At 48.2% G+C, this 24,396-nt stretch overlaps 3 protein-coding genes and 1 pseudogene across 4 annotated transcripts in view; 3 read left to right on the top strand and 1 right to left on the bottom strand.

Annotated features, from left to right (window-relative positions):
• The window catches only part of LOC144110110 (glycoprotein 3-alpha-L-fucosyltransferase A-like), a 7,825-nt gene extending 4,856 nt beyond the window's left edge, over nucleotides 1-2,969 (top strand). Inside the window, exons 1-2 of one of the 2 annotated variants that reach the window (XM_077642925.1) lie at nucleotides 115-289; nucleotides 568-2,967. In XM_077642925.1, coding sequence (XP_077499051.1) covers nucleotides 574-1,707 — 1,134 coding nt within the window. In that variant the 5' untranslated portion in view covers nucleotides 115-289; nucleotides 568-573 and the 3' untranslated portion in view covers nucleotides 1,708-2,967. Of the gene's footprint in view, nucleotides 1-114; nucleotides 290-567 lie in introns of those variants that run through there. The other variant, XM_077642926.1, reaches the window with a different exon arrangement.
• A 3,588-nt stretch (nucleotides 2,970-6,557) lies between these two features.
• The window catches only part of LOC144109988 (carbonic anhydrase 6-like), a 67,459-nt gene continuing 49,620 nt past the window's right edge, over nucleotides 6,558-24,396 (top strand). The window contains exon 1 of the mRNA XM_077642788.1: nucleotides 6,558-6,707. The gene's annotated coding sequence lies outside the window, so the exon portion shown is untranslated. The remainder of the gene's footprint in view (nucleotides 6,708-24,396) is intronic.
• Nucleotides 7,875-8,002, top strand: LOC144111528 (U2 spliceosomal RNA; annotated as a pseudogene).
• On the bottom strand, nucleotides 9,016-14,940 carry LOC144111113 (uncharacterized). Its single transcript, XM_077644253.1, has 4 exons — nucleotides 14,797-14,940; nucleotides 12,344-12,682; nucleotides 11,288-11,489; nucleotides 9,016-9,196 (listed from the first exon to the last, which is right to left on the bottom strand). The coding sequence occupies exons 1-4, from the start codon at nucleotides 14,901-14,903 to the stop codon at nucleotides 9,074-9,076; spliced, it is 771 nt and encodes a 256-aa protein (XP_077500379.1). The 5' UTR covers nucleotides 14,904-14,940; the 3' UTR covers nucleotides 9,016-9,073.

Genomic DNA, 24,396 nt, shown 5'->3' with positions numbered 1-24,396 from the left:
CCGAAAGAAAATAACCGATAGCAAGGCAAAGAGCCCTTATCTGCGGGCTCAGAAGCCCCAACTCTTATCAGACATTTCGCTTGGAAACATCGACCTAGGGGGGAGGAGATGTGATAATGCGCCGAGCTTGCCCCAGACAATCGCACGAAGTGGGAATACGCCATTTCGCCTCAGCTTTGTTGTGCATCAGTTCTACGGAGAACAGTGTCAACGTAGATGTGTAAGCGCATGTGCCCTACGAAGCGTCCTCTGACAACCACTACTGCTTGGACTACGTCGGTAATTACAGGTACGAACATACCTCCCATAGATCTGTGTGCGGCGAAGTGTTAGCGCATGAGGCGTTGTGCTTTCATGTACAAACCTCACTGTACATTGTACCTCTGTTATTACTCGCCGTTTTTTTACCGCTTTCTTACGTGCAGTAGCGAGCTGGATACTGTTCGGGCTGACATTATCGCCTTTCTGTATTAAACACCTCTTTACCTGCTGCTCGCTGGTTTAAACTGTCCGTATTTCGCTGCAGCCGTGCCCCTAGTTACATCTTGCTGCTTTTTTTTTCTGCAGGACTACATGATAAAGCTGTCGGATATCCGCCTCCTCCTCGTTGGCGCATGCCTTCTTACCGTCTTAGTTGTCATCATACTTAACACTGACTATTCAAGACAGCTAAAAGGCATATTGTGGACGCACAAGTCGCTCACAAAGGACACCGCCGCGACAGAACCACGGGAACCTGTCAAGATCTTGTTCTGGACCAAGACTTTCGGCTCCTGGCTAGAACCGTTGGCCACCACCGATAGCGGGCTCATCTCCTACAGCGGCTGCAACGTTCCGTGTTTTGTGACGAAGGACAGGATCCTTTTAAGGAAGGTGGACGCCGTTGTGTTCCACGGCCGGGACGTCAGCGGCAACGACCTTCCCAAGTACCGAGCAGAGCATCAACGATGGGTGTACTGGAACCTGGAAGCCCCGCCCAACAGTGAATCCTATCGAATGATAAGACTCAGGGACGTCTTCAATTGGACGTACACTTACCGTCGCGATTCGGATGTTCCGCACCCGTACTTCTTTGTAAGGCAGGCTGACAAACGCATGCGGAAGACAGCGGCACCTGTTGTGGAGTGGACGAACCGGTCTAAACTGGTCGTTTGGGCGGCGAGCAACTGCCGGGCGAGTAGCGGTCGTCAGTACTTTGTCATGGAGCTCCAAAAGCACATCCCTGAGGATAGGTACGGTCGATGCGGTCATCTCGAATGTCCACGTGGGCCAAAGTGTTTGTCACGTTTTGCGGAGACTTACTACTTCTACCTGGCACTGGAGAACTCCATATGTCGCGACTACGTCACGGAAAAGTTCAGCGACGCGCTAAGCTACGGAATGGTTCCCGTGGTGTTGGGAAACTACTCCGCGGTCGCCCCTCCCAATTCGTATATCAACGCGCTTGACTTCGGCTCGCCTAAGCAGCTGGCTGAGTTCCTGAAGGCGGTGGCGTCCCGTCCCTCGATGTACAACAAGTACTTTGCGTGGAGAAACAGGTACATTGTGGAACAAAACAACTTCAACAACCACTGCGTCTTATGCGAGGCACTATACAAGGCGCGAACGGGAGACCGTAGAGTGTACAGGGACATCGTTCAGTGGTGGCACGGTAACGGGGACGTGTGCACCACGTGGAGGAACCAGCGAGGTGAGGAGCGGTTGTAGTTTATTGTCGTGCTGGCAATTCTTACAGAATGTGGTAGTAACTGCCGCCGTTTCAATGGATGCGAGTTACCCGAATGGAAGCTGCTCTAAAATTTCGCGCCGCATCTTCAAGCACGGGCCTCAGACGAACCTGCCATATAGAAAGGAGAGGCTTGTCGAAGGAAACTCGGGGCACAGATTAAAATGTGCGGTCCACTCACCCACACGCGCACCAATGATGCTGCGCGTCGCAAGTATGACCACTCCTCGAAGTTGCCGCTGTCACTGAGAGGGCACTAGGGCGCCGTCATGTCCGCTCTTCACATGCGTCATCGACGCTGAGCGAGCGCGTGTCGCCGAGCCTGCACCGCATGCTTAAGGCATATTTTAAATTCAATGTGTTTTTTAATGTGTGCTCTTTAGAAGCACTTTGCTCGTGGCATCAGTGCGGCCGTATGGCGCCTCCGTTCTGATGGTGGCCTAAGCGGGACATCCGTGAGGTACTCTAAGATAAGTGCAACGTCCGTGCTCGCATTCGCAGTGGGGAGCATCAAGTCACCATATGTGGCCGTAAGACACAAGAGGTGTGCTTCAGCGTCGGCTTACGCAAAACCGCAGTGAGCGAATGAGGAGGCCCCGTGAGTATATTCAAGCCTAATCATTTATAGGAAATTAAGCAATAAAAGAAAAAATGAGAACTGCTACCTTATGCGAGCTAATCTTCCGACATTGAAATGTTTTCAATAATTTGTTAGTGCCGTTGAAGTTTGGGAAATCGTTATGCCGCGAATACGCTACGCTGGGCGTTTGGTCCTTCTTTCACAAATTCATCGAGCTGTGTGGAGTATCAACTTGTCTTGTATCCACAATGAAAACTGTACACAGTTCTGGTGCTAGGAAAAAGGTCCATAATGAATATGCAACCACGGAAACGTATCTGACCGTTGTAGTGATATCGCTTATTCCTCGGTACATGAAAACGTGACGTTTTGAATGTCGGCGTTCTGGCGTTGGTTACTAACAAATAAATGGGGACGTTTGCCGAGAGTCAGATGAAGACAAAACGGTGAATGTACTTACCAAAGCTAATTGGTGACAGCATGTGTTGTATCATGGGAACCTTGTCAACATCTTCTACGTCTGAAAACAATACTGCACGTAACTGTTTGCAATAAAATTGCTGCAATTGACCTATCTGCTTTTCTTTGACGGCGACTCAACATTTTTGAAAACAGTTTATTACGCAGAAGAAACTGTGACCTCCGTTGGCTTTTGCAACAGTTTGCAGTCATCATTACTGCTGGTTTCCATATTCAAACGAGCGGCCCCTTTCTAAGGCGTACGTGCAGACTGGGTCGTCATCCTTTCTCTCCCTCGTAGAAGCGAGTGAGGAATATCGCAAAAAAAATGTAGCGCAAAGTTTTTGTGTTGCTTTATGTGACTATATTCCCCAAAAAAACACCGTTTTTGCAATTTTGTTATACTCTTTCGTGACATTGGCGAGCATAGTCACATGTTTCGCCGCTTCTCTATAATATGTTCTATCTCATTAAATGGCCTAAAGTATGATACAACACAGTATCTTTCATAAAAAAAATATGTGCAGCGTTTTCGGGCATAAAATTCGTACAAAGGCGTTCCTGGTAAAAAAATATAAACTGTAGCTCAATTGATAGCTAGTTGCATTGAAATTTTGTTCAGCTATTTTTATCAGCCTTTTTTATTTTCGTTTTTATGTTTTTGAATTTTGAAGTTCATCGCGGCACCTCGAGCAATGGTTGCCCTGTAACGCCACTGCACTGCTCGACATGCTTTTGCCGGTTCCCGAGAGTCATACGCTGCCCCAGAAGCGCTCTGCAGCAAACATTAAAAGAGATAACAGTGCTCCAGTGGGCTCTGTGCCATGAACGAAGCATGTGTGTTGGCCGGCTGGAAAATCAAAATCGGTCCACGGCGCGACTATTGTCGCGACGGCTTAATCTTAGTGGCTGAGTACGCGTGACGCCAGGAAACGAAATTCTGTCGCCGTCACTGCTGCATGGGCCGATCGCTAGGTGGCTTTGGTGTGCTGCGTGCTGTACGTAAGACAGCTACTTCGTGACTTCGCCAGTGGTTATGAAGACAACTCAAGAACCTATGCAAGCAAGTGAGTCGGCGGCCTTCGAAAATCGTTATCCTCCGTTCAGTTATCCTCCGGTTATACGTGTAATTTCGACCACGCATTAAGCGGGCATTGCATGAGTGTTCATTTCGAAGCGACGTGCGATGGTGCACGTGTGCCGCTGGCACAAAGCGGAGAGCCTTGGGTATAGAACAGCGCGTTTTCATTGTAGCAACTGTTGCTACCGCTTCAACATTCAATCGCCTCGGGTTATCAAGAATGTATGAGCCCATCTGGACTGATAAAATCACTGATAAAAAAAAATCCCTCTGGCAATGCACAAGCCCAGTAGCGCTAGTTATATTTAGTATTCATAACTGATCGAGATATAGGCCACAACATCTTTTCTTTTCTGCTAGCCGCCGCGTTGGCTGAGTCGTTATGGTGCTCAGCAGGTTCGATCCTGGCCGCGGCCTTGTTCTGCAGTGCAGTGGCGGTACGGCGCAACCATGGCTCGAGGTGCAGCGCTGAATTTCAAATATTTTTTTTTCTGGCTTAAAACAATAAAGGCTCCGACAAAAAACGCGGAGAAAAATATCGATGCAACTTGCTATCAATTGAGCTAGAATTTAAATGTTTACTAGGAACGTCTCTGTACGAAATGTATGCCCGAATACGCTGCACAGCACACGTTTTTGAAGCTCGGCTTTTTTTTCCCGGTAATATACTGCGTTGTATACTACTTTAAACAATTTACTGAAATAGCAGCCAGTAGTGTGGCGGCTTGCCGCTGTGCGATCGGCGGAGTGACAAAGAAACCAAACAGTGCACGCGTATATTTATTTCCGTGGGCATGATTTGCGGCTATATTGTCTGTAACTGAAACTATTTATTCACGAATACGTAAAAAACAAAATAAAAGCGAAAGCGATTGGCTGAAAGGCACTCCACGCGTTGGTTGACTCTTCCTACTTTCGGAGGTGAGTTCAAAAAAAAGAAAGGCGGGAGCCGGGATGTTTAATTCGATTTAATAAGGAAATCTGCCCCAGAGGACAATAACTCGATATTTATAAGAATGCTCGGAGCGTGTAGATCGAGTTCCCGCAGTAAAAAGACGAGCTCAGACTCCTCTTTAGGGCACCTTTAAGCGAGGCGGCCAATGTCGCAGGGTCGTAAGTCAGGCAGCTTTGGAGCGGGGGATGGGTGCGTCCATCCAAGCAGGCGTTTCGGTGTCCTTTGCGGATAGGAACGACGCCGGTTTGTATCTACATGGGCGTGTTTCGCTCACACGATGTCTCTTAACGGCACTTGAATCCGTGGTCGGCTGGTGATTGACATTCGGCGTTCTCGCAGATTTGAGTGCCTCCGTTTTGAAGGAAGTCCTCGCATTAGGGTTGTTTTCGCAACCAACGCCACCGGAGCTGCATGGTGCGTGGTCTCGCGTTTGCGTCAGTCTCCGCTCTCAGAGCAGTTTCGTTGTCATGCGCGCAATAGGAGATACCTAAGGAGTCGCTTCGTGGGTGGTCTCACATGCATGTCATTTCCTTTCTTTTAGCGATTTCGCTGGCTGTGAGTATTATATAGCGATGCTTTTAGGGACTTTCCTGCGACCTTCTCACCTGTGCGTTATCCTACGCGTGTGGCGTTGGCACATCCACATCAACTTCGCTTCGAAAGTATAGTTTGATCAAATCCAAGTGAGCGGGTCCGCTGATAAATGCCGACCTCAGGACTTTCTGCCCGTAGACCAGCTGCGAAATGTTCCCAGCGATTTTCAAGAGGCCCGCTCATTTTGACAAAGGACCGTCTGAGAATTCCGGCGTTGAGTCGCTGAATTCGTGATTACGCTTGGCAGCCGTCTCTCTGAGCTCAATGCGCACGTCTCCTTACTGGAGGTAGCAGGTTTCTGACTTTCCCTTGACGTGCTTGCTGCTGCGGTTCGCACACTTTAACTTAATTTGCCAAAGGTTCGTGGAATAGCTTCGCTTAGCCGTCCACACTGCCGTGACTCCGCGGGCATCCTTCGACCTCTTGGTCAGAACCGTGTCCGTTGGTGTGTTAAGCTGTCCGCCAAACGTAAAAAAAAAAAAGCGGACGAGAAGCTAATCGAGCGACTGGCACTCTTTCGAGGAATGAAGGGCATGACGTCCAGGTGCGCATCCTAATCATTTGGCGATCTCGCGCATGCGTCGAGGAGCGGCTTGATATCTAGACTTCGGCGTTCGCTTGCACTGGCCTGCAGATGGCGACACGTATTCTGCTGCCGGACACCTTTTACGGAACACGTGCCACGAAAGACTTGCGAAGTGAGGTACGTCGCGAGATACAGAACAGCTTTGTCATCATCTCCCGGGCAGCCGCTTTTGGCAGCGGCTACGACTCGGCGATCGTGCTGAAGCGGCATGTGCCTACAAGCACGGGAGTGACCTTATCAAATCGCTCTCCGGGACCTAGCGGCAGTTTGTGCTTGCGATGAGCTTGAATAAACCATGTGGCTGCCCACCTCGAGCCTTTCTTTCTTGGCAGACGTGGAACATTCGTACGTATGTACGTTCCTACGAACTTCAGCCGTCATTCGCGGCCGGGTATCGGAACGACGAGGCTTGTATGTGTTTGAAGCACTCCCGTGACCGCCAGAGTTTTGATCCTGCCGCAAAACGCCGCCTCGAAGGTTCAGAGGAATAACGGCTTTCCGCTCCGCCGCGGCGGCGCTTTGACTGCTTATGCCAGGGGAAAGAGAGCAAGCAATTCACAGGGGATAGCGAACGAGCCGTTCCCCGGGCAGTAGTCGGGACGCTTTCAAATGCGCTTAATACGCAAGACGTGGGCTCTCGCCACGGACCGCCCAGGAAGCCGAGGAACCTGCATCCTGCCCCCTGGTGTCCACCCCTAGTCAGTCCATGGGCGACCGACGGCCATGGTAAGCCTCCCTAAGGTAAAGTGGATGCTTGGGAGAGCTTATTCAAAATTATCGAAGCAATGCAGAGGCGTGGAGATGAAAAGAGGACAGACAGAGCACTAAGCTACAGATCACTTATTAAGTCTTTGCCACAAGTACCCGCTCGTGGCAAGACACAGATGAAGGTACAGTGCGCATATTTGCTTATCCATCTTTACAAAGCAGAATTTCTTCTTGGACAGTGCTATCGAAACAGTGCTTACGCATTTCTCTTGGTTTTTGTGATTTTGTCTTCGACTATATATCTCGTTTTTTTTTTTCGACTGTCGGTTAAGACTTCGCAGGCTCAGAAGTGGGCCAACATTAAAATACGCAGAATGTAGCAGTGCACTAGAGAGAATGCGGAAAAAGATGAGGCTTGGGCGAGTCGGCTCATAATTATTGAAATGGTGGGTTAAACTGGGTTGGTTCAACAATACGAGTACGCAAGATCCTGTGCTCGGAATGGCGTAGGCAGGCTCAGGTCTGCAGAGAACCTGCACATCCACAGTGCTTCATCCTTAAGTTATGATACAAGGGAATGGCGGCTGTGTTCTCGGATGGCTCAGAAAACTGCGGAATTCCGCTGGTAGTTGACGCAGAATCCCGCTGGTAGTCACGTCCGCCGCTGCGCTGGCTGCTGCCCGGCCGCTCCTCCTTGCCATCTGTGGCATGTCATGTGTGACATGATTCGCTCTTCCGCTTGACAGTCACGTCCGTCGCTGCACCGACCGCTGCTGTAGTCGTTCGCCCTGGCGCTTGTGGCACGTGATGCTTCACTTGATTTTCTCTCGCTGAAACAATTTTCTCTCGCTGAAGACTTGAAACAATCAGGTTAAACCAAAGATGAGCCGTTTATAACCATGCTTAACAGAGCTCTCGCTCTTCTATTTCTTGGCTCAGCGGAGTTGTACCACAGGCACTTTTTTCTAAGTGCCTTGAAGAGCTTGCTTTGACGCATAAACTGCCTTCAGAAGGAATGCTGAGGTTCTTGGCTCTTTCCATGCGTTGCTTTGATCGTCGTGTGTGCTGGCGATATGAGTAAAGGGGCCAGAAACTCTCACGTTATTCTCTCCTGCACGTTCGAAACTAGTCAAGCGTCGAATTGCCAAGTAAGTCTGCGAAACGCCTTGGAAAAATCGCGCAGACATCCTTTCAAGTGCAACAGGTCCCAATTGGACTTATTTTTGAAAATGTGGCGGAGAGTTTGAAGGTTGCTTCAATTCCGCCACCGGTTGGCCCGGTATTGCACTGCCTCCGGGATCGGCCTTGTCTTTAGCGCGTCTTTACTATTCTGTCTTTCTATCCCATCTTTCAACTATCCTACTTTCTGCACGTGGTAGCGATTGTGGCTCAGCTTGAGCCAGTGAGCAGGCCTGTGCACTTTCCTTTTCTTTCTTTCTGGCAACAACAGACAGACAAACAGCACGCCTAGAGGCAGCAGGTACCCAACAGATTTACTAATCTCCGTCAGAAAAATTGTTGAAAGCTTAAGTTCAGTGTGCGGAGGTGCCACGGAAAAACAAAAATGAAAAAAAAAGATCGCCGTTATGCCATGCCTAAATACATTAACACACAACCTCAAGAGGGTGACTTTACCGAACGCTTGCTGACTTTGCATAGTGACTTCAATTTCCTGCTACTCTCTTTTCTCCTTCATCTTTTTATCCCCTCACCCCTTTTCCCCTTGTAGGGTAGAAAACCGGTTTATTCTTCTGGTTAACCTCCCTGCCTTTCCTTTTCCTTCTCCTCAAGAGGATGGGTCCCATGGATCGGCCTCTTCTCACCTAGCAGATTATCACTCTTGTCCGGAATTTCTGCGTATGTTTCAGCGCAACTAAGTTTAAATCTTCAATTGTCATGACATTTGAGTGATTCTACGACCGCGTGATCACGATTTATCTCATGTCTTGATCCTTTTCATTCCACAGCTCAACGTGTTACGCCACAACCCTCTCGACCAGTTGCGATTTTCCGCACACACCAGCGACGACGCCAACACCGGGTTCTCCGCTAAACGGGACATTTAACGCCATAGTATTAAAACATGGGTCGAACCTATAAAAACAACAAAGTACAAAAACAAATGACAGGAGAACTTGAAATGAGGCAAAAATTCGTTTGCTTAGTTAGATGCACCGCGGTATTTACGAATTACGCTGGGAACAAATGCGCTACAAGCGACACAAAAAGGACACATACACACGGCACAAGCGGCACAAATAGTCTGTAGATTTGCGATGAGAACATTATTTCCTCGTTGAAATTCGTAGGGCTCATGATTCCTCCTTGTCCATCTATAGATTTCACCACAATAGCTTCCAGCTGAAAGAAGGCGTGCTCCTCGTCTAGTCCAGGTTGCACGCAGGAGGTCGGCCCTCCGAACTGCAGCCGAAGGCTTCCTCGAAGTCCTTGAGCCCTTGTGCCGAAGCGAAGCAGGTGGTGGGACCACCGCGCACAGTCCAACAATCCTGCGGTGTAACGAAACTACTCGCTGCTGATTGTAAACAAACAGGGCATCTAATGACATTCGGGTATTGCTGCTACCGCTGTAGCAACGAAAGAATCGACGTCTAGCCGTACTGAATTTTTCCGTGTGAGAGGCGCAAATGGGATTAAAAAAAACTGACCCAGATTTACTTGCTTAACCTAAATGCGACTAAGGTGAGCTAGCAATTTTCATGTCCAGCAATTTCGGACAAAAATTTTGAAAATGGGAAAATTGCATGACACTTTTACGTACAGTATTGGAGGTATTGGTCCATTTTTCTGATATGTAGCAAAATCTTTCTTTTAAACTATTTCCATCGATCACGTCGAACAGTTCTCTCATAGAAAATTAATGGGGAAGGCTTTTCACGATAGCAAGAACGCTAATAGAAAAAAAAATCATGACTGCCCTCGGCTGTTCTGCAGATATGTTGATTGTTATAGGTAGATTTTACATTATATGAAAAAAATTGCGTTCATAAATGGTTTCCCCTTCAAAAATGCTTTTGTCCAGAATTGCTGGGTATGGCCCTCCTTTGGCTTTGTTTATATTTATTTAGCCTTTTCTAAGCTTGAAGTTTCGAATTGCACCCAACCGTTCTTGCAGTCGTTGAAGTCACCTGAATTTGCTCGTTGCGATTTAAGTCGCCGTTTTCTCTGTTCGGTGGTCTGTGAAGCCACTCGTACACACACCTGTATACTGCACTGCATCATGCGCCTCTTCTTTCGCGCTCTTCGCGTTTATCGCTATTCATCTCTTTCCGCGTCCCGTTTAGCAAGGTTGTACTGTCTTCGCCGCTCTGCTTCGGCTTGCCGCCTCGTTGTATCTTCGCGATCGGTCGACTCACGTTGGCGGTCTCTTCTTTTTCGTTGCTGCTCAGCTCACCGTGCATATCGCTCGGCTTCGAAATTCACGATGTATACCGTTTGCTGTACTGCACGTTCCTTCGGCAACTTCGTCCTTCCCCTCTACCGTCTACCCTTCTTCAGAGCACCCATATTATGTTAATAGTGACTGGCTGTGTACTAAAATATCTTGAAAGACATTTCGGGAACACCACGGTTCCCTTGTTGAACAAGGGAGCCGTAGTGCTCCCGAAACGTCTTTCCATTTTTATTGACTTTGGCCAGTGACCAGTGCTCCTCATTACCATGATTCCTGACTAGACGGTATGCCGTCAAACCCTCGACTACATCTATAATGTTTTGTTAGCGCTAAAAGTATTAGTCCAAAAATAGATTACAATAATAAATGTGGGGGTTGGGCCACTCGTGGATGACGGTGCTTGGCGACACAAGAAAGCACAGCAGGGAACTGAAGGTTCTAAACTAAAAACTCTTAGAACCCCTGCCTTAGTCGGACGTTTTGCGCAGTGCTTTTAAATTGTATATCGGGCCCTTAAACCCTTCAGGTCACCTTTGCCTCCGTGCCTGTTTACCTCCATCGCTTAACTTAGCGAATTGTCAAATTATTCAACTGAGAACCATGAATTCGCAAGGGAAATGGTCAACGCAGCGAGGGGCGGTTTCTTGACACAATTACCGTCCAAGTTAACTTCTTATTCGATCGTTCAACTTCGCTGATAGGGCCATGCACTTGGCTGTTCTTTTATTCGAAACGCATTCTTTCTAACGTAGCGGTGTGCTGGAATTGTCTCATTTGTTCTGACGGCGGTATTGGCTATATGTCACCTCGGCGCTCACCTTCTAGACTCCAATGTATATTACAGTTTAGGTTTTGACATTTAGCTAAGTTTAATAAAAGATGATCGGTCACATATCGGACTTGTTATATTATAAAGCTTTCTCGATAAACTGCTTAGATGCATGGATTGAGTCTTACGCCAAGTAACATTAGAGAAAATTAGCTACTTCTCTTGGTAGGCCTTACAATAACGTTGCTAGCATTTTGTCAGTAGCCACCTCAGAAAATATTTTGCGTGCTACCTAGAACAAGTGAAATGGTCATCCGTAATTAACTCTTGGACACCGCCCTTCTCTTTGCACATTGCAACCATTTTTTGAGTTACTGGCTGAATACTATTTAAACCGTTCTTTAATTATGTTCTCACCTTGATGCACCCCACAGTGTACGCCATCTTCTCGGGTTTAAGTCCGGCCAACTTAGGTAATCGACGTTCGTAGCTACTATTCATGGTAGACAGCATGGGTCCGACGCAGGAGAACGCCAGCAGGGTTTGAATGTCGACGCCCTGTTTATGCTTCGTCAACGCCAGGCACTCGGCTGGTACTGTGCTCGATCCCACGATATGCCTGGACCCAATTCAAAGAAGTAGTGGCCGAGGTTCAGAGTTGATAGATGTATGTGCATTGTTTAGATCAACAACGGTAAACATTTGTGCCAGTTTAGTATGGATGACTTATATTATAGATAATGCTTTAAGAGACCAAATTTATTCAGTGCATTTGCGCCTTGTTTGTATTAAAACTCGCTTTTCGGACGTTTTCATAAAATAACAGTTGTTGTACCACGTTTACATGGATGGCTTGAATAACTGACAATATTTCTGCGAGCACATTCTTTCAGTGCGTTTACACCTCCCTAATGCGTATACCCGCTGTTCGAAAAATAGACAGGGTGATTGTGCTCAGTACTCACAGTGTCTTATGCAAGTTTTCCGCGTTAATATTGACAGCTATTTGAGAAAACCCGGGCTTCCTTCTCCAGATAATGTGTACAATAAAGAGAGAAGATATGGAGTGATGGTTTATGGTTTATGGGTGTTTAACGTCCCAAAGCGCCTCAGGCCATGAGGGACGCTGCAGTGAAAGGCCTCGGAAATTTCTATCACCTGGGGTTCATTAACGTGCACTGGCATCGCACAGTACACGGGCCTCTAGCATTTCGCCTCCATCGAGACTCAACCGCCGCGGCCGGGATCAAATTCGCGTCTTTCGGGGTAGCAGCCGAGCACCACAACTACTGAGCCACCGCGGCGGCTTCTTATGGAGTGAGATTGTTAACTGTTTAGTACGCATTGAATGAAGTGTCTTTCGCCCCTCACTAACTGCTTCCGTATGAGAGCCGGCGCACGACCAGCGCACACTGCGAGACATATCTAAACGTGTACCACAAGAGTACTTGCCGCAACCATGCCCAAATTCACCTCTCAACGAGAGCCTTGGCGATGACGTGTCCGAGTCCTCCGACGTTCGCCGCCACCGGACCATCCGGCAAGAAGAACGGCACCATGAACAGGGCTGCCGGCACCAGCACTGCGCCATCGGTGTCTACGTAGACTTCCATGCCGAGCGCGTCCAAGTGGTCATCATCCGGGGAGAGACGGCGACGTCGTGCTTCAGCGGCTGCGAGCCAGTTCCCGAGGAAAGAGTTCTGGGATATCAGGAACGTTTCGTAGTAGGCGTCCAGGCTTTCTGGGGTAGCGGCGAACGAAGGAAAGCCCACGACCAGCCGCGGAGAAGTAGGCACCGATGACGTCCACTGCCTGAATAAAAGCACAGCAAGAGAAAGGCGCAGCAGAGGTGGAAAGTTTCACTGATGGAAGTCTAGCTGTGCTTCTGACCTGCGAACCTCGATCGTGAAAGAAAATATCGAACAGAAATGGAGCCTATAGAGAACCAGAACAAACTCATCTGGCTATATCTATTCCTCAAATTAAATCACTTCATGGAGTTGGGTGCACGTTAAAGAACTCCAGGTGGTAGAAATTTCCGGAGCCCTTCAGTACGGCGTCCCTCATAGCCTGGGTCACTTTGGGTCGTTAAACCACCAAAAACCACAAAACTTCATGGAGTTGGTCAGCGAAGATGGCAACCTTAAAGCTGCGCCCTCAGGGGAGCTAGTTTAAAGTTCTATCCCCTTAATGGTAGCACATGCGGCAGATTAATTCATAGAAACACGAAAGAAAACTTGTTTGTCGCTTATGAAGCATTTATCGCTTATATAAACGCTGTCGTATTTAGTGAGCACCACTTAGTAGTAAGTGCATTTCGTACACAAGTGAACTGCCTGATGGTTCAAGGAATAGAAAACATAAGGCGCAAGTTAAAAACGGCGCACCGTCAAAGATCCTTGGACGGGGATATAATAGTTAGAAAACTCCGCGGCCACTTCATGGCTTTGAACGCGTTATGACACTAAGCATAATGTTACTCAACGTTCGCCGGTGAGTGTTTTTCTCTTGCTTCCTTGGACATCATGTGTGCCTACGGTGTATTTTTGTGTGTGACATGCCCTGGGATGATTAAGACGACCGTAAGGCATTAAAGACGACAAAAATGTACGTTATAGAAAGCGCTACAAGATAATGCGAGGCAGAGAAGAAAATAAAAAGGTCTTTGTGACTCTTCGCAAACGCTTGGTCGCCATTGATTGCGTCGCATTTTTCTGTTGCCCTGCTTCAATAGGTTGGCTAGAAGTATAAGAGTCCAGTCAGGAGAGGCAAGTGCTCGGGAACAAGGTGATGTGATGTTCGCGCTGCCTTGTGGAAAAGTTGCCTGGTATAAGCAACAGAGGGTGAAGCATGCACTACCCCATATTTTCAGGAATTTCAAGCGGTAGGCTTCGGTGATCACGTGGAAATAATTTTGTTTTTGCGCACCACTATCCCGTTAACTATTGCTGCTAACTTCACGCATTCACACAACAATGTCTAGTTGAAAGGAAGAGCTTGATTCTAATTTTTTTTTTACCGTACGTGCCAAGCCGTTCGAGGTATATATCTTCCTAGAGAGGTTCGATCGCTATGTATCCCAGACTATTTCCCTTCGAGCCGCCGCGGTTATGGTGCTCGGCTGCTGATTAGAAAGACGCGGGTTCGGTTCATCCAATCCTGTTCTTAGGTGATAACGCAACTGCTGACATGTCTTGCGTTTTTAGCTTTTTAAGACAATCAGGTTATCTTGACAAATTCTGACCCACTGCTTCGCTATATTTTTGTTACCCCCAAGCTGCTTTCTCATTCCTGAGAAGAAGGCAGAGGTTTCTATTCGATTGGTTGGGGGCCTTGAGATCCTTGCCCATCTAAGGATGGCTATTGAGGTTACGCGATCTTCTTTACAGCTTGTACTAATAGGCATTAAAATTTATTTCCCTTATAGCTACTAGGTAGTAGGAGATAACTTTTTATGCTCTCTACACCACCGATGTTTTTCGCATTTTTTGTAAACTTCTGCAGACAGCAATTTTCCTATACCTTGAGCTTGGCGCATGAGAGCCTTAGATTCTTATGCGCCACTAAACCCAACACAGCCCAAGACAACATCGATTGTGGCCGCGGTGGCCGCATTTAGATAGAAGCGAAATGATAGAAGCCCGTGTACTGTGCGATGTCAGTGCACGTTGAAGAGCTCCCGGTGATTTAAATTATCTGGAGCCCTCCACTACGACGTCCACATAACTTGAGATGCTTTGGGAGGTTAAACCCTGTGAAACCATAAACCATTAATTATTTCCCTTCGTCAAGTAATTTACACCAAGTGATGTGCACGTAAATGAACCGAAACATCACAGGCGTTTGCTGAGGCCGGAATTGAATCCGGGACCTCGCAGATAGTTGAGACAGTAAGGTAAGGCGGCATGGGTTTCTTATATACGTACTTTCGGTTCAAGCAAGTTGCAGCGGAGTTGGTCATGGCTTCCACTTGGGTCCGGACCTTGTCCGTGATATCGGAGAGGCGAATCATTGCAGCCAACGCCGCTCCCATCACGTGGGACACCAATTGCACGCAGCGGGTGTGGAACAGAGCGCTTCACAACGGAGGAACAAAGCGGAAGCACTTAGCGAAGGAAGTAATATAAAGGAACAATGAGGACGAAGTGAGGTTTGCTTGTGCCAATAGCTTACATCCGTCCAGGGTACATTAACGGCGCTTTAATTGAAAGCGGAGCTTTTACTAGCTGGAAAATGTAAAAAAAAGTTGATGGTCGATTTGCGTAGTTAGACTAAGTGCATGCGAATTAGCTGCGCTAGCACTTTTATTTTCCGATTGTCGGATCCATCATTCATGGACAAGAGTTGTTCAGATAGGATAATGGGTGAATTCCACATATGCGGAATTAGTCATTCTCTATTTAACATTCATAGATTCCCGGAAGTCCTCATACCGGAAGAGAAACTTCCGGTGTGAGGAAACTTTCTCTCATAGAGAAGGGAAACTGGGGCTCGTTATACACATGAAAGAAGCCAACAGACACGGAAACCAAGGAACACAGGTGATGTCTTTTTTTAACTTCTTAAATTAGCTTGTGGCTTTCATCAGAGGGAGGTTATTAAAATCAGAAGAAAAACAAGTATACATGCCACCGGTGGGATCTCGACCCACGACCTCCGAATTACGTGTCCCGTGCTCTACCAACTGAGCTACAGTGGCGGCTGTGAAATCTGCTTTCGGGGGGGGGGGGGGGGGAGGTATATGGTTGGTTTTTATTCTGCTTTTATTAACCTCACAGTGATGAAAGCCACAAATTAATTTAAGAAAAAAAATTGGCGGTGGTTTAGCTCTGGTTAAACCTGGAGTGATGCGATAGCTACAGCTGGCCGAGTGGAACTTGGTCACATGACCAACCACCTGACAATCCACGTGATCAGCTGCGGCGCCGCGCCGCCGGCAGCTGCTCCGCATCACGTGACCAACCACGTGACAGCGCGGCGACGCAGCCTCAGGGTGGCGGTGCCGCCACGCCGAAGGCTCGAAATGCTACCGTAATGTAGCTATCGCTACAAAAAACGACATCCCTACGCTCCTTGGTTTTTGTGGCTGTTGGCTTCTTTCATATGTATAGAGAATCCCTCATTTCCCTTTATTCCTTTGTCGGCCTAACTGTTTAACGAGGGCCTTGGTTCTGGCAGCCTTGATGCGTGACGCGAATGTTTGGCGGATAGTTTCCCAATAACGCCTTTCGCTGCGACATTGGATACGTTAAATTGGGAGGTTCGATTCCTGTGTACGCATACTTTTCTCATAGTAGATGATGATATTCAACATATTTTAGGGCGTACAGCGCACTTTCGATAATTTAGGCACCCCGCGGTTTTGAGCAACCTCGTTGTTACATGGGAATACGGGCCCACTTTCCTACCTGGGTCACATGGGACCGGAAGGATGCTCTCTTAGCAATAGGCCGTGGCGAACTATTCACAGAGAACACACGACAGTTACTCGTTAACATCCAACAATAACACATTGTGTTGGGATAGTTTGTTCATAATGCTTATTACTAATGGATGTAGCGTGCTACAGAGACGACATAAGAGATAAGCACTTGTCCTCTCCGTCTATCTCGTGTGGTTTCGGAGGCGAATTTATTGCATTCTAATAAACTCTAGCAGACCACTAAGGGGAGTCCGGTACGCCGCGCAAAAAACTATAGGCAGCAAGTGCGGCTGCGCTTCGACAAAGAAAAATATTTACCCCATTAACTGGACGATCACCAGATCGGCGACAGGGCCGAGCGTTTCCAACACGTACCAGCTGGTCCACAGGAAAAGGTCGGTTTTGTCCATGTCGCGCCACACGGCTTCCAGGATAGCCTTGAGCATGGGTCTGTCGAACGTACTCGTGTCCTTCGTGTAAGATGTCGTCGCTTCGATCGCGTCGGCGAAAGCGGTGGCGCTCACCCCAGAGAACGCCAAGTCTTTTACCTGGCCACGATAAGGTGCGAAGAGCTCAGCAAGGCAATGATTATGGAAATCTCATAAAGGCAAGGCAGATTAATTGTCGCTCTTCAGTGGGCACTTGAAAAACGCTTTAAGGCAATGCTTAGGCAATACGGAAATATGTGATAAAGAAAGGCAAAGCAAATTGTCGCGCTTCAGTGGACATCTAAAGAACCGGCCGCGGAATGGTCGAATTTCGATGAAGGCGGAATTCTAGAGGCCCGTGTACTGTGCGATGTCAGTGCATGTTATGAACCCCTGGCGGTCGAAATTTCCGGAGCCCTTCACTATACTCATAGCCTGAATCGTTTTAGCCTGTTAAACCCCCGTAAACCATAAGGCGCTTTGAGGAAAATTTGTTTTTGAGAAATGAGTGGTGCAGAAACTGACTCGCCTCTCGGTGGACACCTCAACTGAGCCTTCAGAGAAGAGAATAGGATGGAAGTGTAAGAAGGAGAGAAGGAGATACTGTTGTGGAAGGCGTTGGAAACGCCGGAATAGTTTCGACCACCTGGAGATCTTGAACTTGCTCTTCATCGCATAGCACAAGGGCGCCTTTCGCGTTTCTCCTCCTTCGAAACGCAGCCGTAGCAGCCACATAGAAATCCGAACACGGCTGCGGCGGGAGCATTTCGGTAGAGGCGAAACGCAAAAATGTGTGCGATGTCAGCAAACGTTATAGATCCCCAGGTGGTCTAACTATTCCGGAGCCCTCCACTACGGCACCTCTTTCTTTCTTCCTTCACTCCCAACTTCCTCACTCCCCTCACGGCGCGGTTAAGGTGTCCACCAAGAATTGAGACAGTACCGCGCCTTTCACCCCCGACAACCAATCCTTTTTACCCCTTATCTGTGACCGAGTGCTCTAACCACTGAGTAACTCGTCGCGGGAGCGTAAGAAGGACGGGGGTCCATCCCGGTCTTTCCGTCCCGGTCTCTCCACCTTGTTCTTTCAGCCGGGTCTTTCGGACCAAGGAAGCCGGCTTACACTTTCTTTATTCTCTACTGTGGGATTTTCTCCCGGGTCGTCCTGCTCCCTGTGCTTAAGTACTACCTCAGTTTCGTATCTCACTGCTAGGTCCAGAAGTTTTTCATTACGGAGACAGGCGTGCGTACCGAGATGTGCACATAATAAAACCGAGGTGCAATTCCACTTTAATCCAGCGCTTAAACGAAGCCAAATGTGAAATATACAGTGGCGCCACAAGTAAACGAAAATCCGTCGTTAGGGATGATGTCAGGATATCATCCTCTTAGTTTACCCCCTTGTGCACGAAGACAGCGACAGCCCATGGGATAAGAAGACTAACAGGAGCTCACTTCCGCAGTTACCGCGTATGCGAAAAACCTTACCGGCTTGCGTTGTTCTTGCAAGTACCCAGATACTCTTTCAACCTGAACAGGCAGTAATTTCCTCTACAAACGTTTAAACTGAAATAGCGACAGTGGACCTCAACCACAGCGCTCTCTGCAGCAAAAACATTTCAACTCACTTTAATAACGATCCGCGGTGTGTCGTCAGCGCTCGGGCCTCCGGGATTCTGCAGAGCGCCAGCAATGGCACGTATTATAGCTTCGTACAAGCTTCGCATCTTCACTCCGTCGTCAGCACTCGGGGCGAATCCAGCGATGAGAGCCAGCAACTTGGCCAAACTGTGTGGACAACCGGCGAGCTCTTACGACCAGTGCTAGGAATCGCGGGACGCATTTTCTCGTGGATTGTGCCACTTTGCGTCGGTTTATAAGGGATGAGATAGAGAGATATGGGTTGGATAAGAGACGTAGGGATGTACGAGAAAGCTAGAAAGAGGAATGCAGGAGAGTTTGCCTGAGGAAAGTTCAAAGTTGCCTAGGCCCATTGCTCCTGTCGTGAACGCTTATGTCGCTTATTCTGATTAAGCCTATTCACGCTTGGGAGCCCTAGCCGCCCTTTTACACGCCGTGGCCTCCGCCGGAGTGTCTGTACAGCGTTGTTCCTCCTTGCGTCTCACGCGAGCTCCACAAACAAATAGAAACTACCTGACTGGCAGTGAAACATCGGCGCTCCTCGATTCGTTGGCGCCCTTTGTGTGAAGACTTACTCGCTTAGCGCGTGCGGTAGCCAGAAGCGTTACGTTTTGGGCGAATTGGTTCTTGATACTTTTGAAAATAGTTTCGCAGACACAAGCCAGGACGTGAAAGCTAGGGAACACACACAGGCGCACACTGCGGTATAGGTAACTGTCTTTATATGCGAAGTGCCCTCAGCGCCGCTTCTCCTCTCACTTGCTCTTCCGCTTCGGCTGTTGTTTATAAGGACGCTTGGTATTGATTAATCGTTTACTACGCAAAGACCGACAACCCTAGTCTTAACAGGCAGCGCTCTAAAAGACCAAGGGTCAAAGCGTACAACTCAAGGCCGAAATGAACGAAACACACGTCGATCATGTATTAAATCAGCAGTGTTATTCGAAAATAACTTCACTGTTCAGGCTACTGGGATAGCACCCGAACAGGCCGGTAACTGAAAGTCGCAGCTTTCCATCATGACTTTACGTACGGAGCAAGGACACCATAACCTCATGACTTCAAGGGCACCACAACGCCATATGGCAAGTGCTCACGTTCCGCCGCTAAATTCAGAGGAAGCTATCGCCGTCCGGGTGCTTGTCTCGCTAATGCCTGAGACTTAAACTAATATGTAATACCTAAAGACTTTGTAGCAACCTGGGCTACGCAACGATCACAACGAGCGCTGGGATTGTAGGCGGCTCTGGTCATGGGATGACACGCGACCGTGAATACGTAACGGTCACGCCATTGAATGCTCAGGGCCTACGCGGAGTAGGAGCCAGGGGCTCCGTACTACAGCTTTCAGTGCAAGAGCCGCTGTGTGGGCACTCACATCGTGTAATTGATGATGCGGGACGCTATCCTCGATATAGCCCAACGGTTTAATTCGATATCCAGCGAGTGCCTGGCTCGAGGTCGGATCAGCAAGAGTGCGCTGAGCCCGTAAGCGTAGGCCAGTTCCACGTGCAGCGCCAGCAAGTGGTCGGCGCCAGTGGGCGCGTCGGGAGGCGGGGTTTTCACGTGCAGCTTGAGCCGCTTCATGAAGCCCTGCACCTCAGAGTGGCTGGAGGCAGCGAACAGCGACGGCCTCGTGCACAGCCTCAGCAGTGATGCGGCCTTCGAGCGCGCGCCGCCGGGGTCGGACTTGGCGTAGCTCCACGCCCTTTTTAATACCTCATGGCGGATGCGAGCCGGTCCCTGCGTGTGTCGGCTTGCTGGTAGGACACCTACGTCGTACTCTATACCAGCGTAACAGCGTTAAGGAGCCCGTGCCGTAGAAAATCCGGCGTTGTCGTAGGCGTCATTGATCGTGAGCGAAATATCTACTAAAAATCTCTAGAGAAGCATCCTAGAAGGCAAGTGGACCACCTAGATCACGTGACCTGGTGGTGTCATCACAACCTGCCAACCGGATTGTGAGAAAACTGCCCACTGTGGCAGGTGGCAGTTAAATCCATTATTGGTCTCGAGAGGTTGCTCAGGGAGAGCAACCTGGGTCACACCAGCCCCAAAGATGGCAGCACCTGCCATCGCAGGTTAGTGGCGTCGCTTAGCGGCTGCCTCTGTCGACGAGTGGTATGAGGTCTCCCACGGATCTGTGAATGCCAAGTAAAGAATGACTAATTCCACATATACGGGTATCAACTCTTTAAAGCTATCACGTCCTACCGTTAAGGCAGAGCTTAACTGTCGCCTCCAATTTTTTGCGTCCTGGTGTTTCACGTAAGGTGTTGTGCAATTAGAAAAAGCTTTTTGAGTTAGAAGAGCACTTTTTTCGGCATATCATTGTAAGCTGTGATGCGCACAAATAATACTTGTTATCCAGTAGGCTGGTTAACAGTGAGTAGTTCACTTTTTAAAGATTACTGTTAGTCTTGTAATTTATTACGAGGCGTATAGCCAACCACAAATAATGTACATATGAGTTTTTGAATTTCTAACACGTAGTTACCTCAGTGCTGTGGGCCAACATATTTTGCGTAAATCGCACCAAAATACCTGCGCTTTACAAAACATTGCATGCAAAGCAATCGCCATGTAACTCGGCGAAATATCCAAAATTATTTAGACCAAACCGCCGAGGAACTACGGTTTCGAGAAACTGATATGGATATAGCTTCGCTCCTCTTAATAAACAAGGACACAAGCAGCGATAAGTAAAAAGTCAACTACTCATTTAACCGACCTACTAGTTTTGCATGTGTTAGCTGTATTCTGGTGAGCTATACATCTGGATATGCTATGCCGGAAAAACGTTTTTAGCTCCAAAAGCATATTTTTGAAAATTGCAGAACATCTTGGGTGAAGTACCCAGTATATGCCCGTGTGGTCGACAGCGCGTACACGAGCACAGCCCGGCCACTTTGTCACCAGGTAGAGACAACAGATTAAAGTGGCCCTATAGTTTGGTAAAAGGCTATATTTAGGGGTTGTACAATTCGGCTTGAACCGAAAGTAACCGAGAAAAAAAAACAATGCCGAATTCAGTTTTTGAGATTTGGTTTTAACCTTAAAAGGTCAGCTTGGCATGAAATGCATAAAGAGCTGGCTGCTTAATGCGGGTTACGCTGAGTTAAAGCTTATATTTAGTAATCAGGAAGCCAGAAGCATGATGCGATGATGGTGTTATTAGAATTGCAGCGTACTTGTGCGATTTGAGGTATTGCTCCGCTAATTTAGACGCTTCTGACGACCGGGAAGCCCCACCGCATGGCCGACTGCTAGCTAGGCACAGTTTATTAACTCATCACCTGCTTAGAGCAGTTAGTCGATTAACTCAATCGACTGCATGCGGGACACAATCACGAAACTGTGCATGGGCGTCACGAAAGAGTGTGTTCTGGCAACCGCTTCAATTAGGCGGCAGTAGCATCGCTGCGATCAACACACGGACCATGTGATGCCCCGCGCTCGCCTTCAACCCAGCGTTTTATTAGTTTTTACGTGCGTTTTTGTCTTCCTTTTATGTTGTTTTAACTTGAGTTACTCTTTTAATGACGATAGAAATTTCTCCTATAAGCACAGCTCAAAATACTACCATCTGCACGCTAATTATTGGTACGTAAATTGTTCATGATGGCGAAGACTCCCAGATAGACTTCAATTGACATTTGACCACAGAGGATTGATGCATTAAATCACCGAAAAAAGTCAGCATCAGGAATTTATTAATCAGGGCGACGAAATGGTACGGGAAGGGCATGTGATGCTAAGGGAAGCTACCCGACAGTCGTTGACGGCAACGGACAGGATTCCAAGAAAACGCGAGCGTTGTAGGGAGCGGGAGAAAGTCAGGTGGGCGGGCTTGAGAGGGAAGTTTGTGGGGATAAGTTGTCCTCAGCTGGCACAGGACAGGGTTAGTTGGACAGATATGGGATTGGCCGTTGTCCTGCAGTGGGCGTAGTTAGTGTGAAGATGATGCCTATGCGCAATTCACATTTGTTATGGGTTTCTCGCATGTTTGAAATGAAATCAGATGAGCATCGTCACGGCCGCACATAGAAGTTTCTTTGCCATCACAGGTTTTTCCTGTGGCAAGTCCAGCCAGATCCTAGGCACTCACCGAAAGACATTCCCCTGATCGTGCAAGAACCCGCGAACACCTATCTCCGCGTGTGTGCAGACCATTGCGTACCGTTTCTAACGTGCTGCCTTCACCTCCACGCAATCGTCCGCACACGTAGTCGGGAAAATTGCGGCATGGGTCTACCAGCGGATTGAGCGCATCCTGGAGGTAGGCGGTCGTGGCCAGGCAGCCGGGCGTGTAGCACACAGTGCCGTCGTCGCTGTCAGGTGGCGGAGGAGGCAACGTGGTCGCCGGTTCGAATCCCACAACGTACGAGAAAGCCAGGAAGCCCAGTGAGCCGACGGCAGCTCCCACGAGTGCGCTCAGGCACCAGGCGGCCGCCACCGTCTGGAGGGCGACACCGCTACGCACCGTCACGTCCTCTTGTGGGGCCTATGGAAAGCGAGCGCGCCGTGGAACGCAGTACGAATAACTCGCCACGTTCGAGTTACCTCACTCCTGCCGTAACTCGGATGTGGCCTCAATTTCGCCACTTATGTCCCCGCCTAGGATGTCCAGTCTGTAACTCACAAGACACTGAGGCTGACATTCACCACTTGTGGGATTGCCCGGCACTGAAGCCAACTAGAATTCGCTACCTGGCAGCAGCGGGTCTCCACCCAGACAACCCGTCTTCATATATTGATTGGACGCTGGGGCCACATCACCGCTCCCTCCTCGCCTTCATTAGATCGGCACATCTTTCCTGCTTTATTTAACACCCACCCACTCTCTTCTTTTCTTTCTTTTTTCTTTTCTTCCTAACTCCTCAAATGCCCTGAGGCAATAAACAACGCTATAAAAAAACTCGCTTGTAGAAAAAAACTATCATCATCGTCGTCATCATCATCATCATTATCATCATCATCATCATCATCATCGTCATCAGTCTGACTGCGTAGGGTTTGCGAAGCCCTCTCCCATATTTCCAATTAACCAGGCCCTGTGCCAGCTGCGGCAACCTTATCCCCGTGAACGTCCCAATCTCATTCGCCTACCTAACTTTCTGCCACTCCCAGCAATTATTGCAATCTCTCGGAATCCAGTTTGCTACCCTTAACAACCGACGCTTATCTTGCCTTTGCTTTGCATTTTATGTCCATGTCCATTTATTCTTCTTCATTGCGTCTAGGATGTAATTCGGTTGAACAGGGTTAAGAAAAAGCTGTTGTCCATTTGAGGGTGTCAGTCCTTCATGAGATGAATTCTTCGACTTCATTTTCTTGATTTTATGATCCACGAGAGGGCTGGAAAACACGTTTTATTCTTAATGCTGGAAATCTCTCGCAAATATAAACTTCATGCAATTCTTTGAAAGTGGACTTAGTGGACAGTCGCTTACGACGGTCGGGGGCATAAACCCTGAAGATTATTGTGGGCACGACTGAACTCGTCTTTGTTTAAAAGATGGTAGCCAGCAGTTTAGTTCGAGCCCCTAATTGGTGCTGGTTTATTTGTAGCTATTGAGCGCATCTATACCGTTTTCATCATGTTGCAGTCAGTCCTTCATGAGATGAATTCTTCGACTTCATTTTCTTGATTTTATGATCCACGAGAGGGCTGGAAAACACGTTTTATTCTTAATGCTGGAAATCTCTCGCAAATATAGACTTCATGCAATTCTTTGAAAGTGGACTTAGTGGACAGTCGCTTACGACGGTCGGGGGCATAAACCCTGAAGATTATTGTGGGCACGACTGAACTCGTCTTTGTTTAAAAGATGGTAGCCAGCAGTTTAGTTCGAGCCCCTAATTGGTGCTGGTTTATTTGTAGCTATTGAGCGCATCTATACCGTTTTCATCATGCTGCATAACACAGAACGTCAGAAACAAATTACTTTGTGTGGATGGCGCTGAGGTAGCGGACATGCGTCTTCTAGCTCCATAACTTGTGCACAGTACGTGAAAGTATAAGGGCATATATA

The sequence above is a fragment of the Amblyomma americanum genome, chromosome 11 (genome assembly GCF_052857255.1).
Source record: "Amblyomma americanum isolate KBUSLIRL-KWMA chromosome 11, ASM5285725v1, whole genome shotgun sequence".
Lineage (NCBI taxonomy): Eukaryota > Metazoa > Arthropoda > Arachnida > Ixodida > Ixodidae > Amblyomma > Amblyomma americanum.
This window is presented reverse-complemented; position numbering and strand designations above follow the sequence as displayed.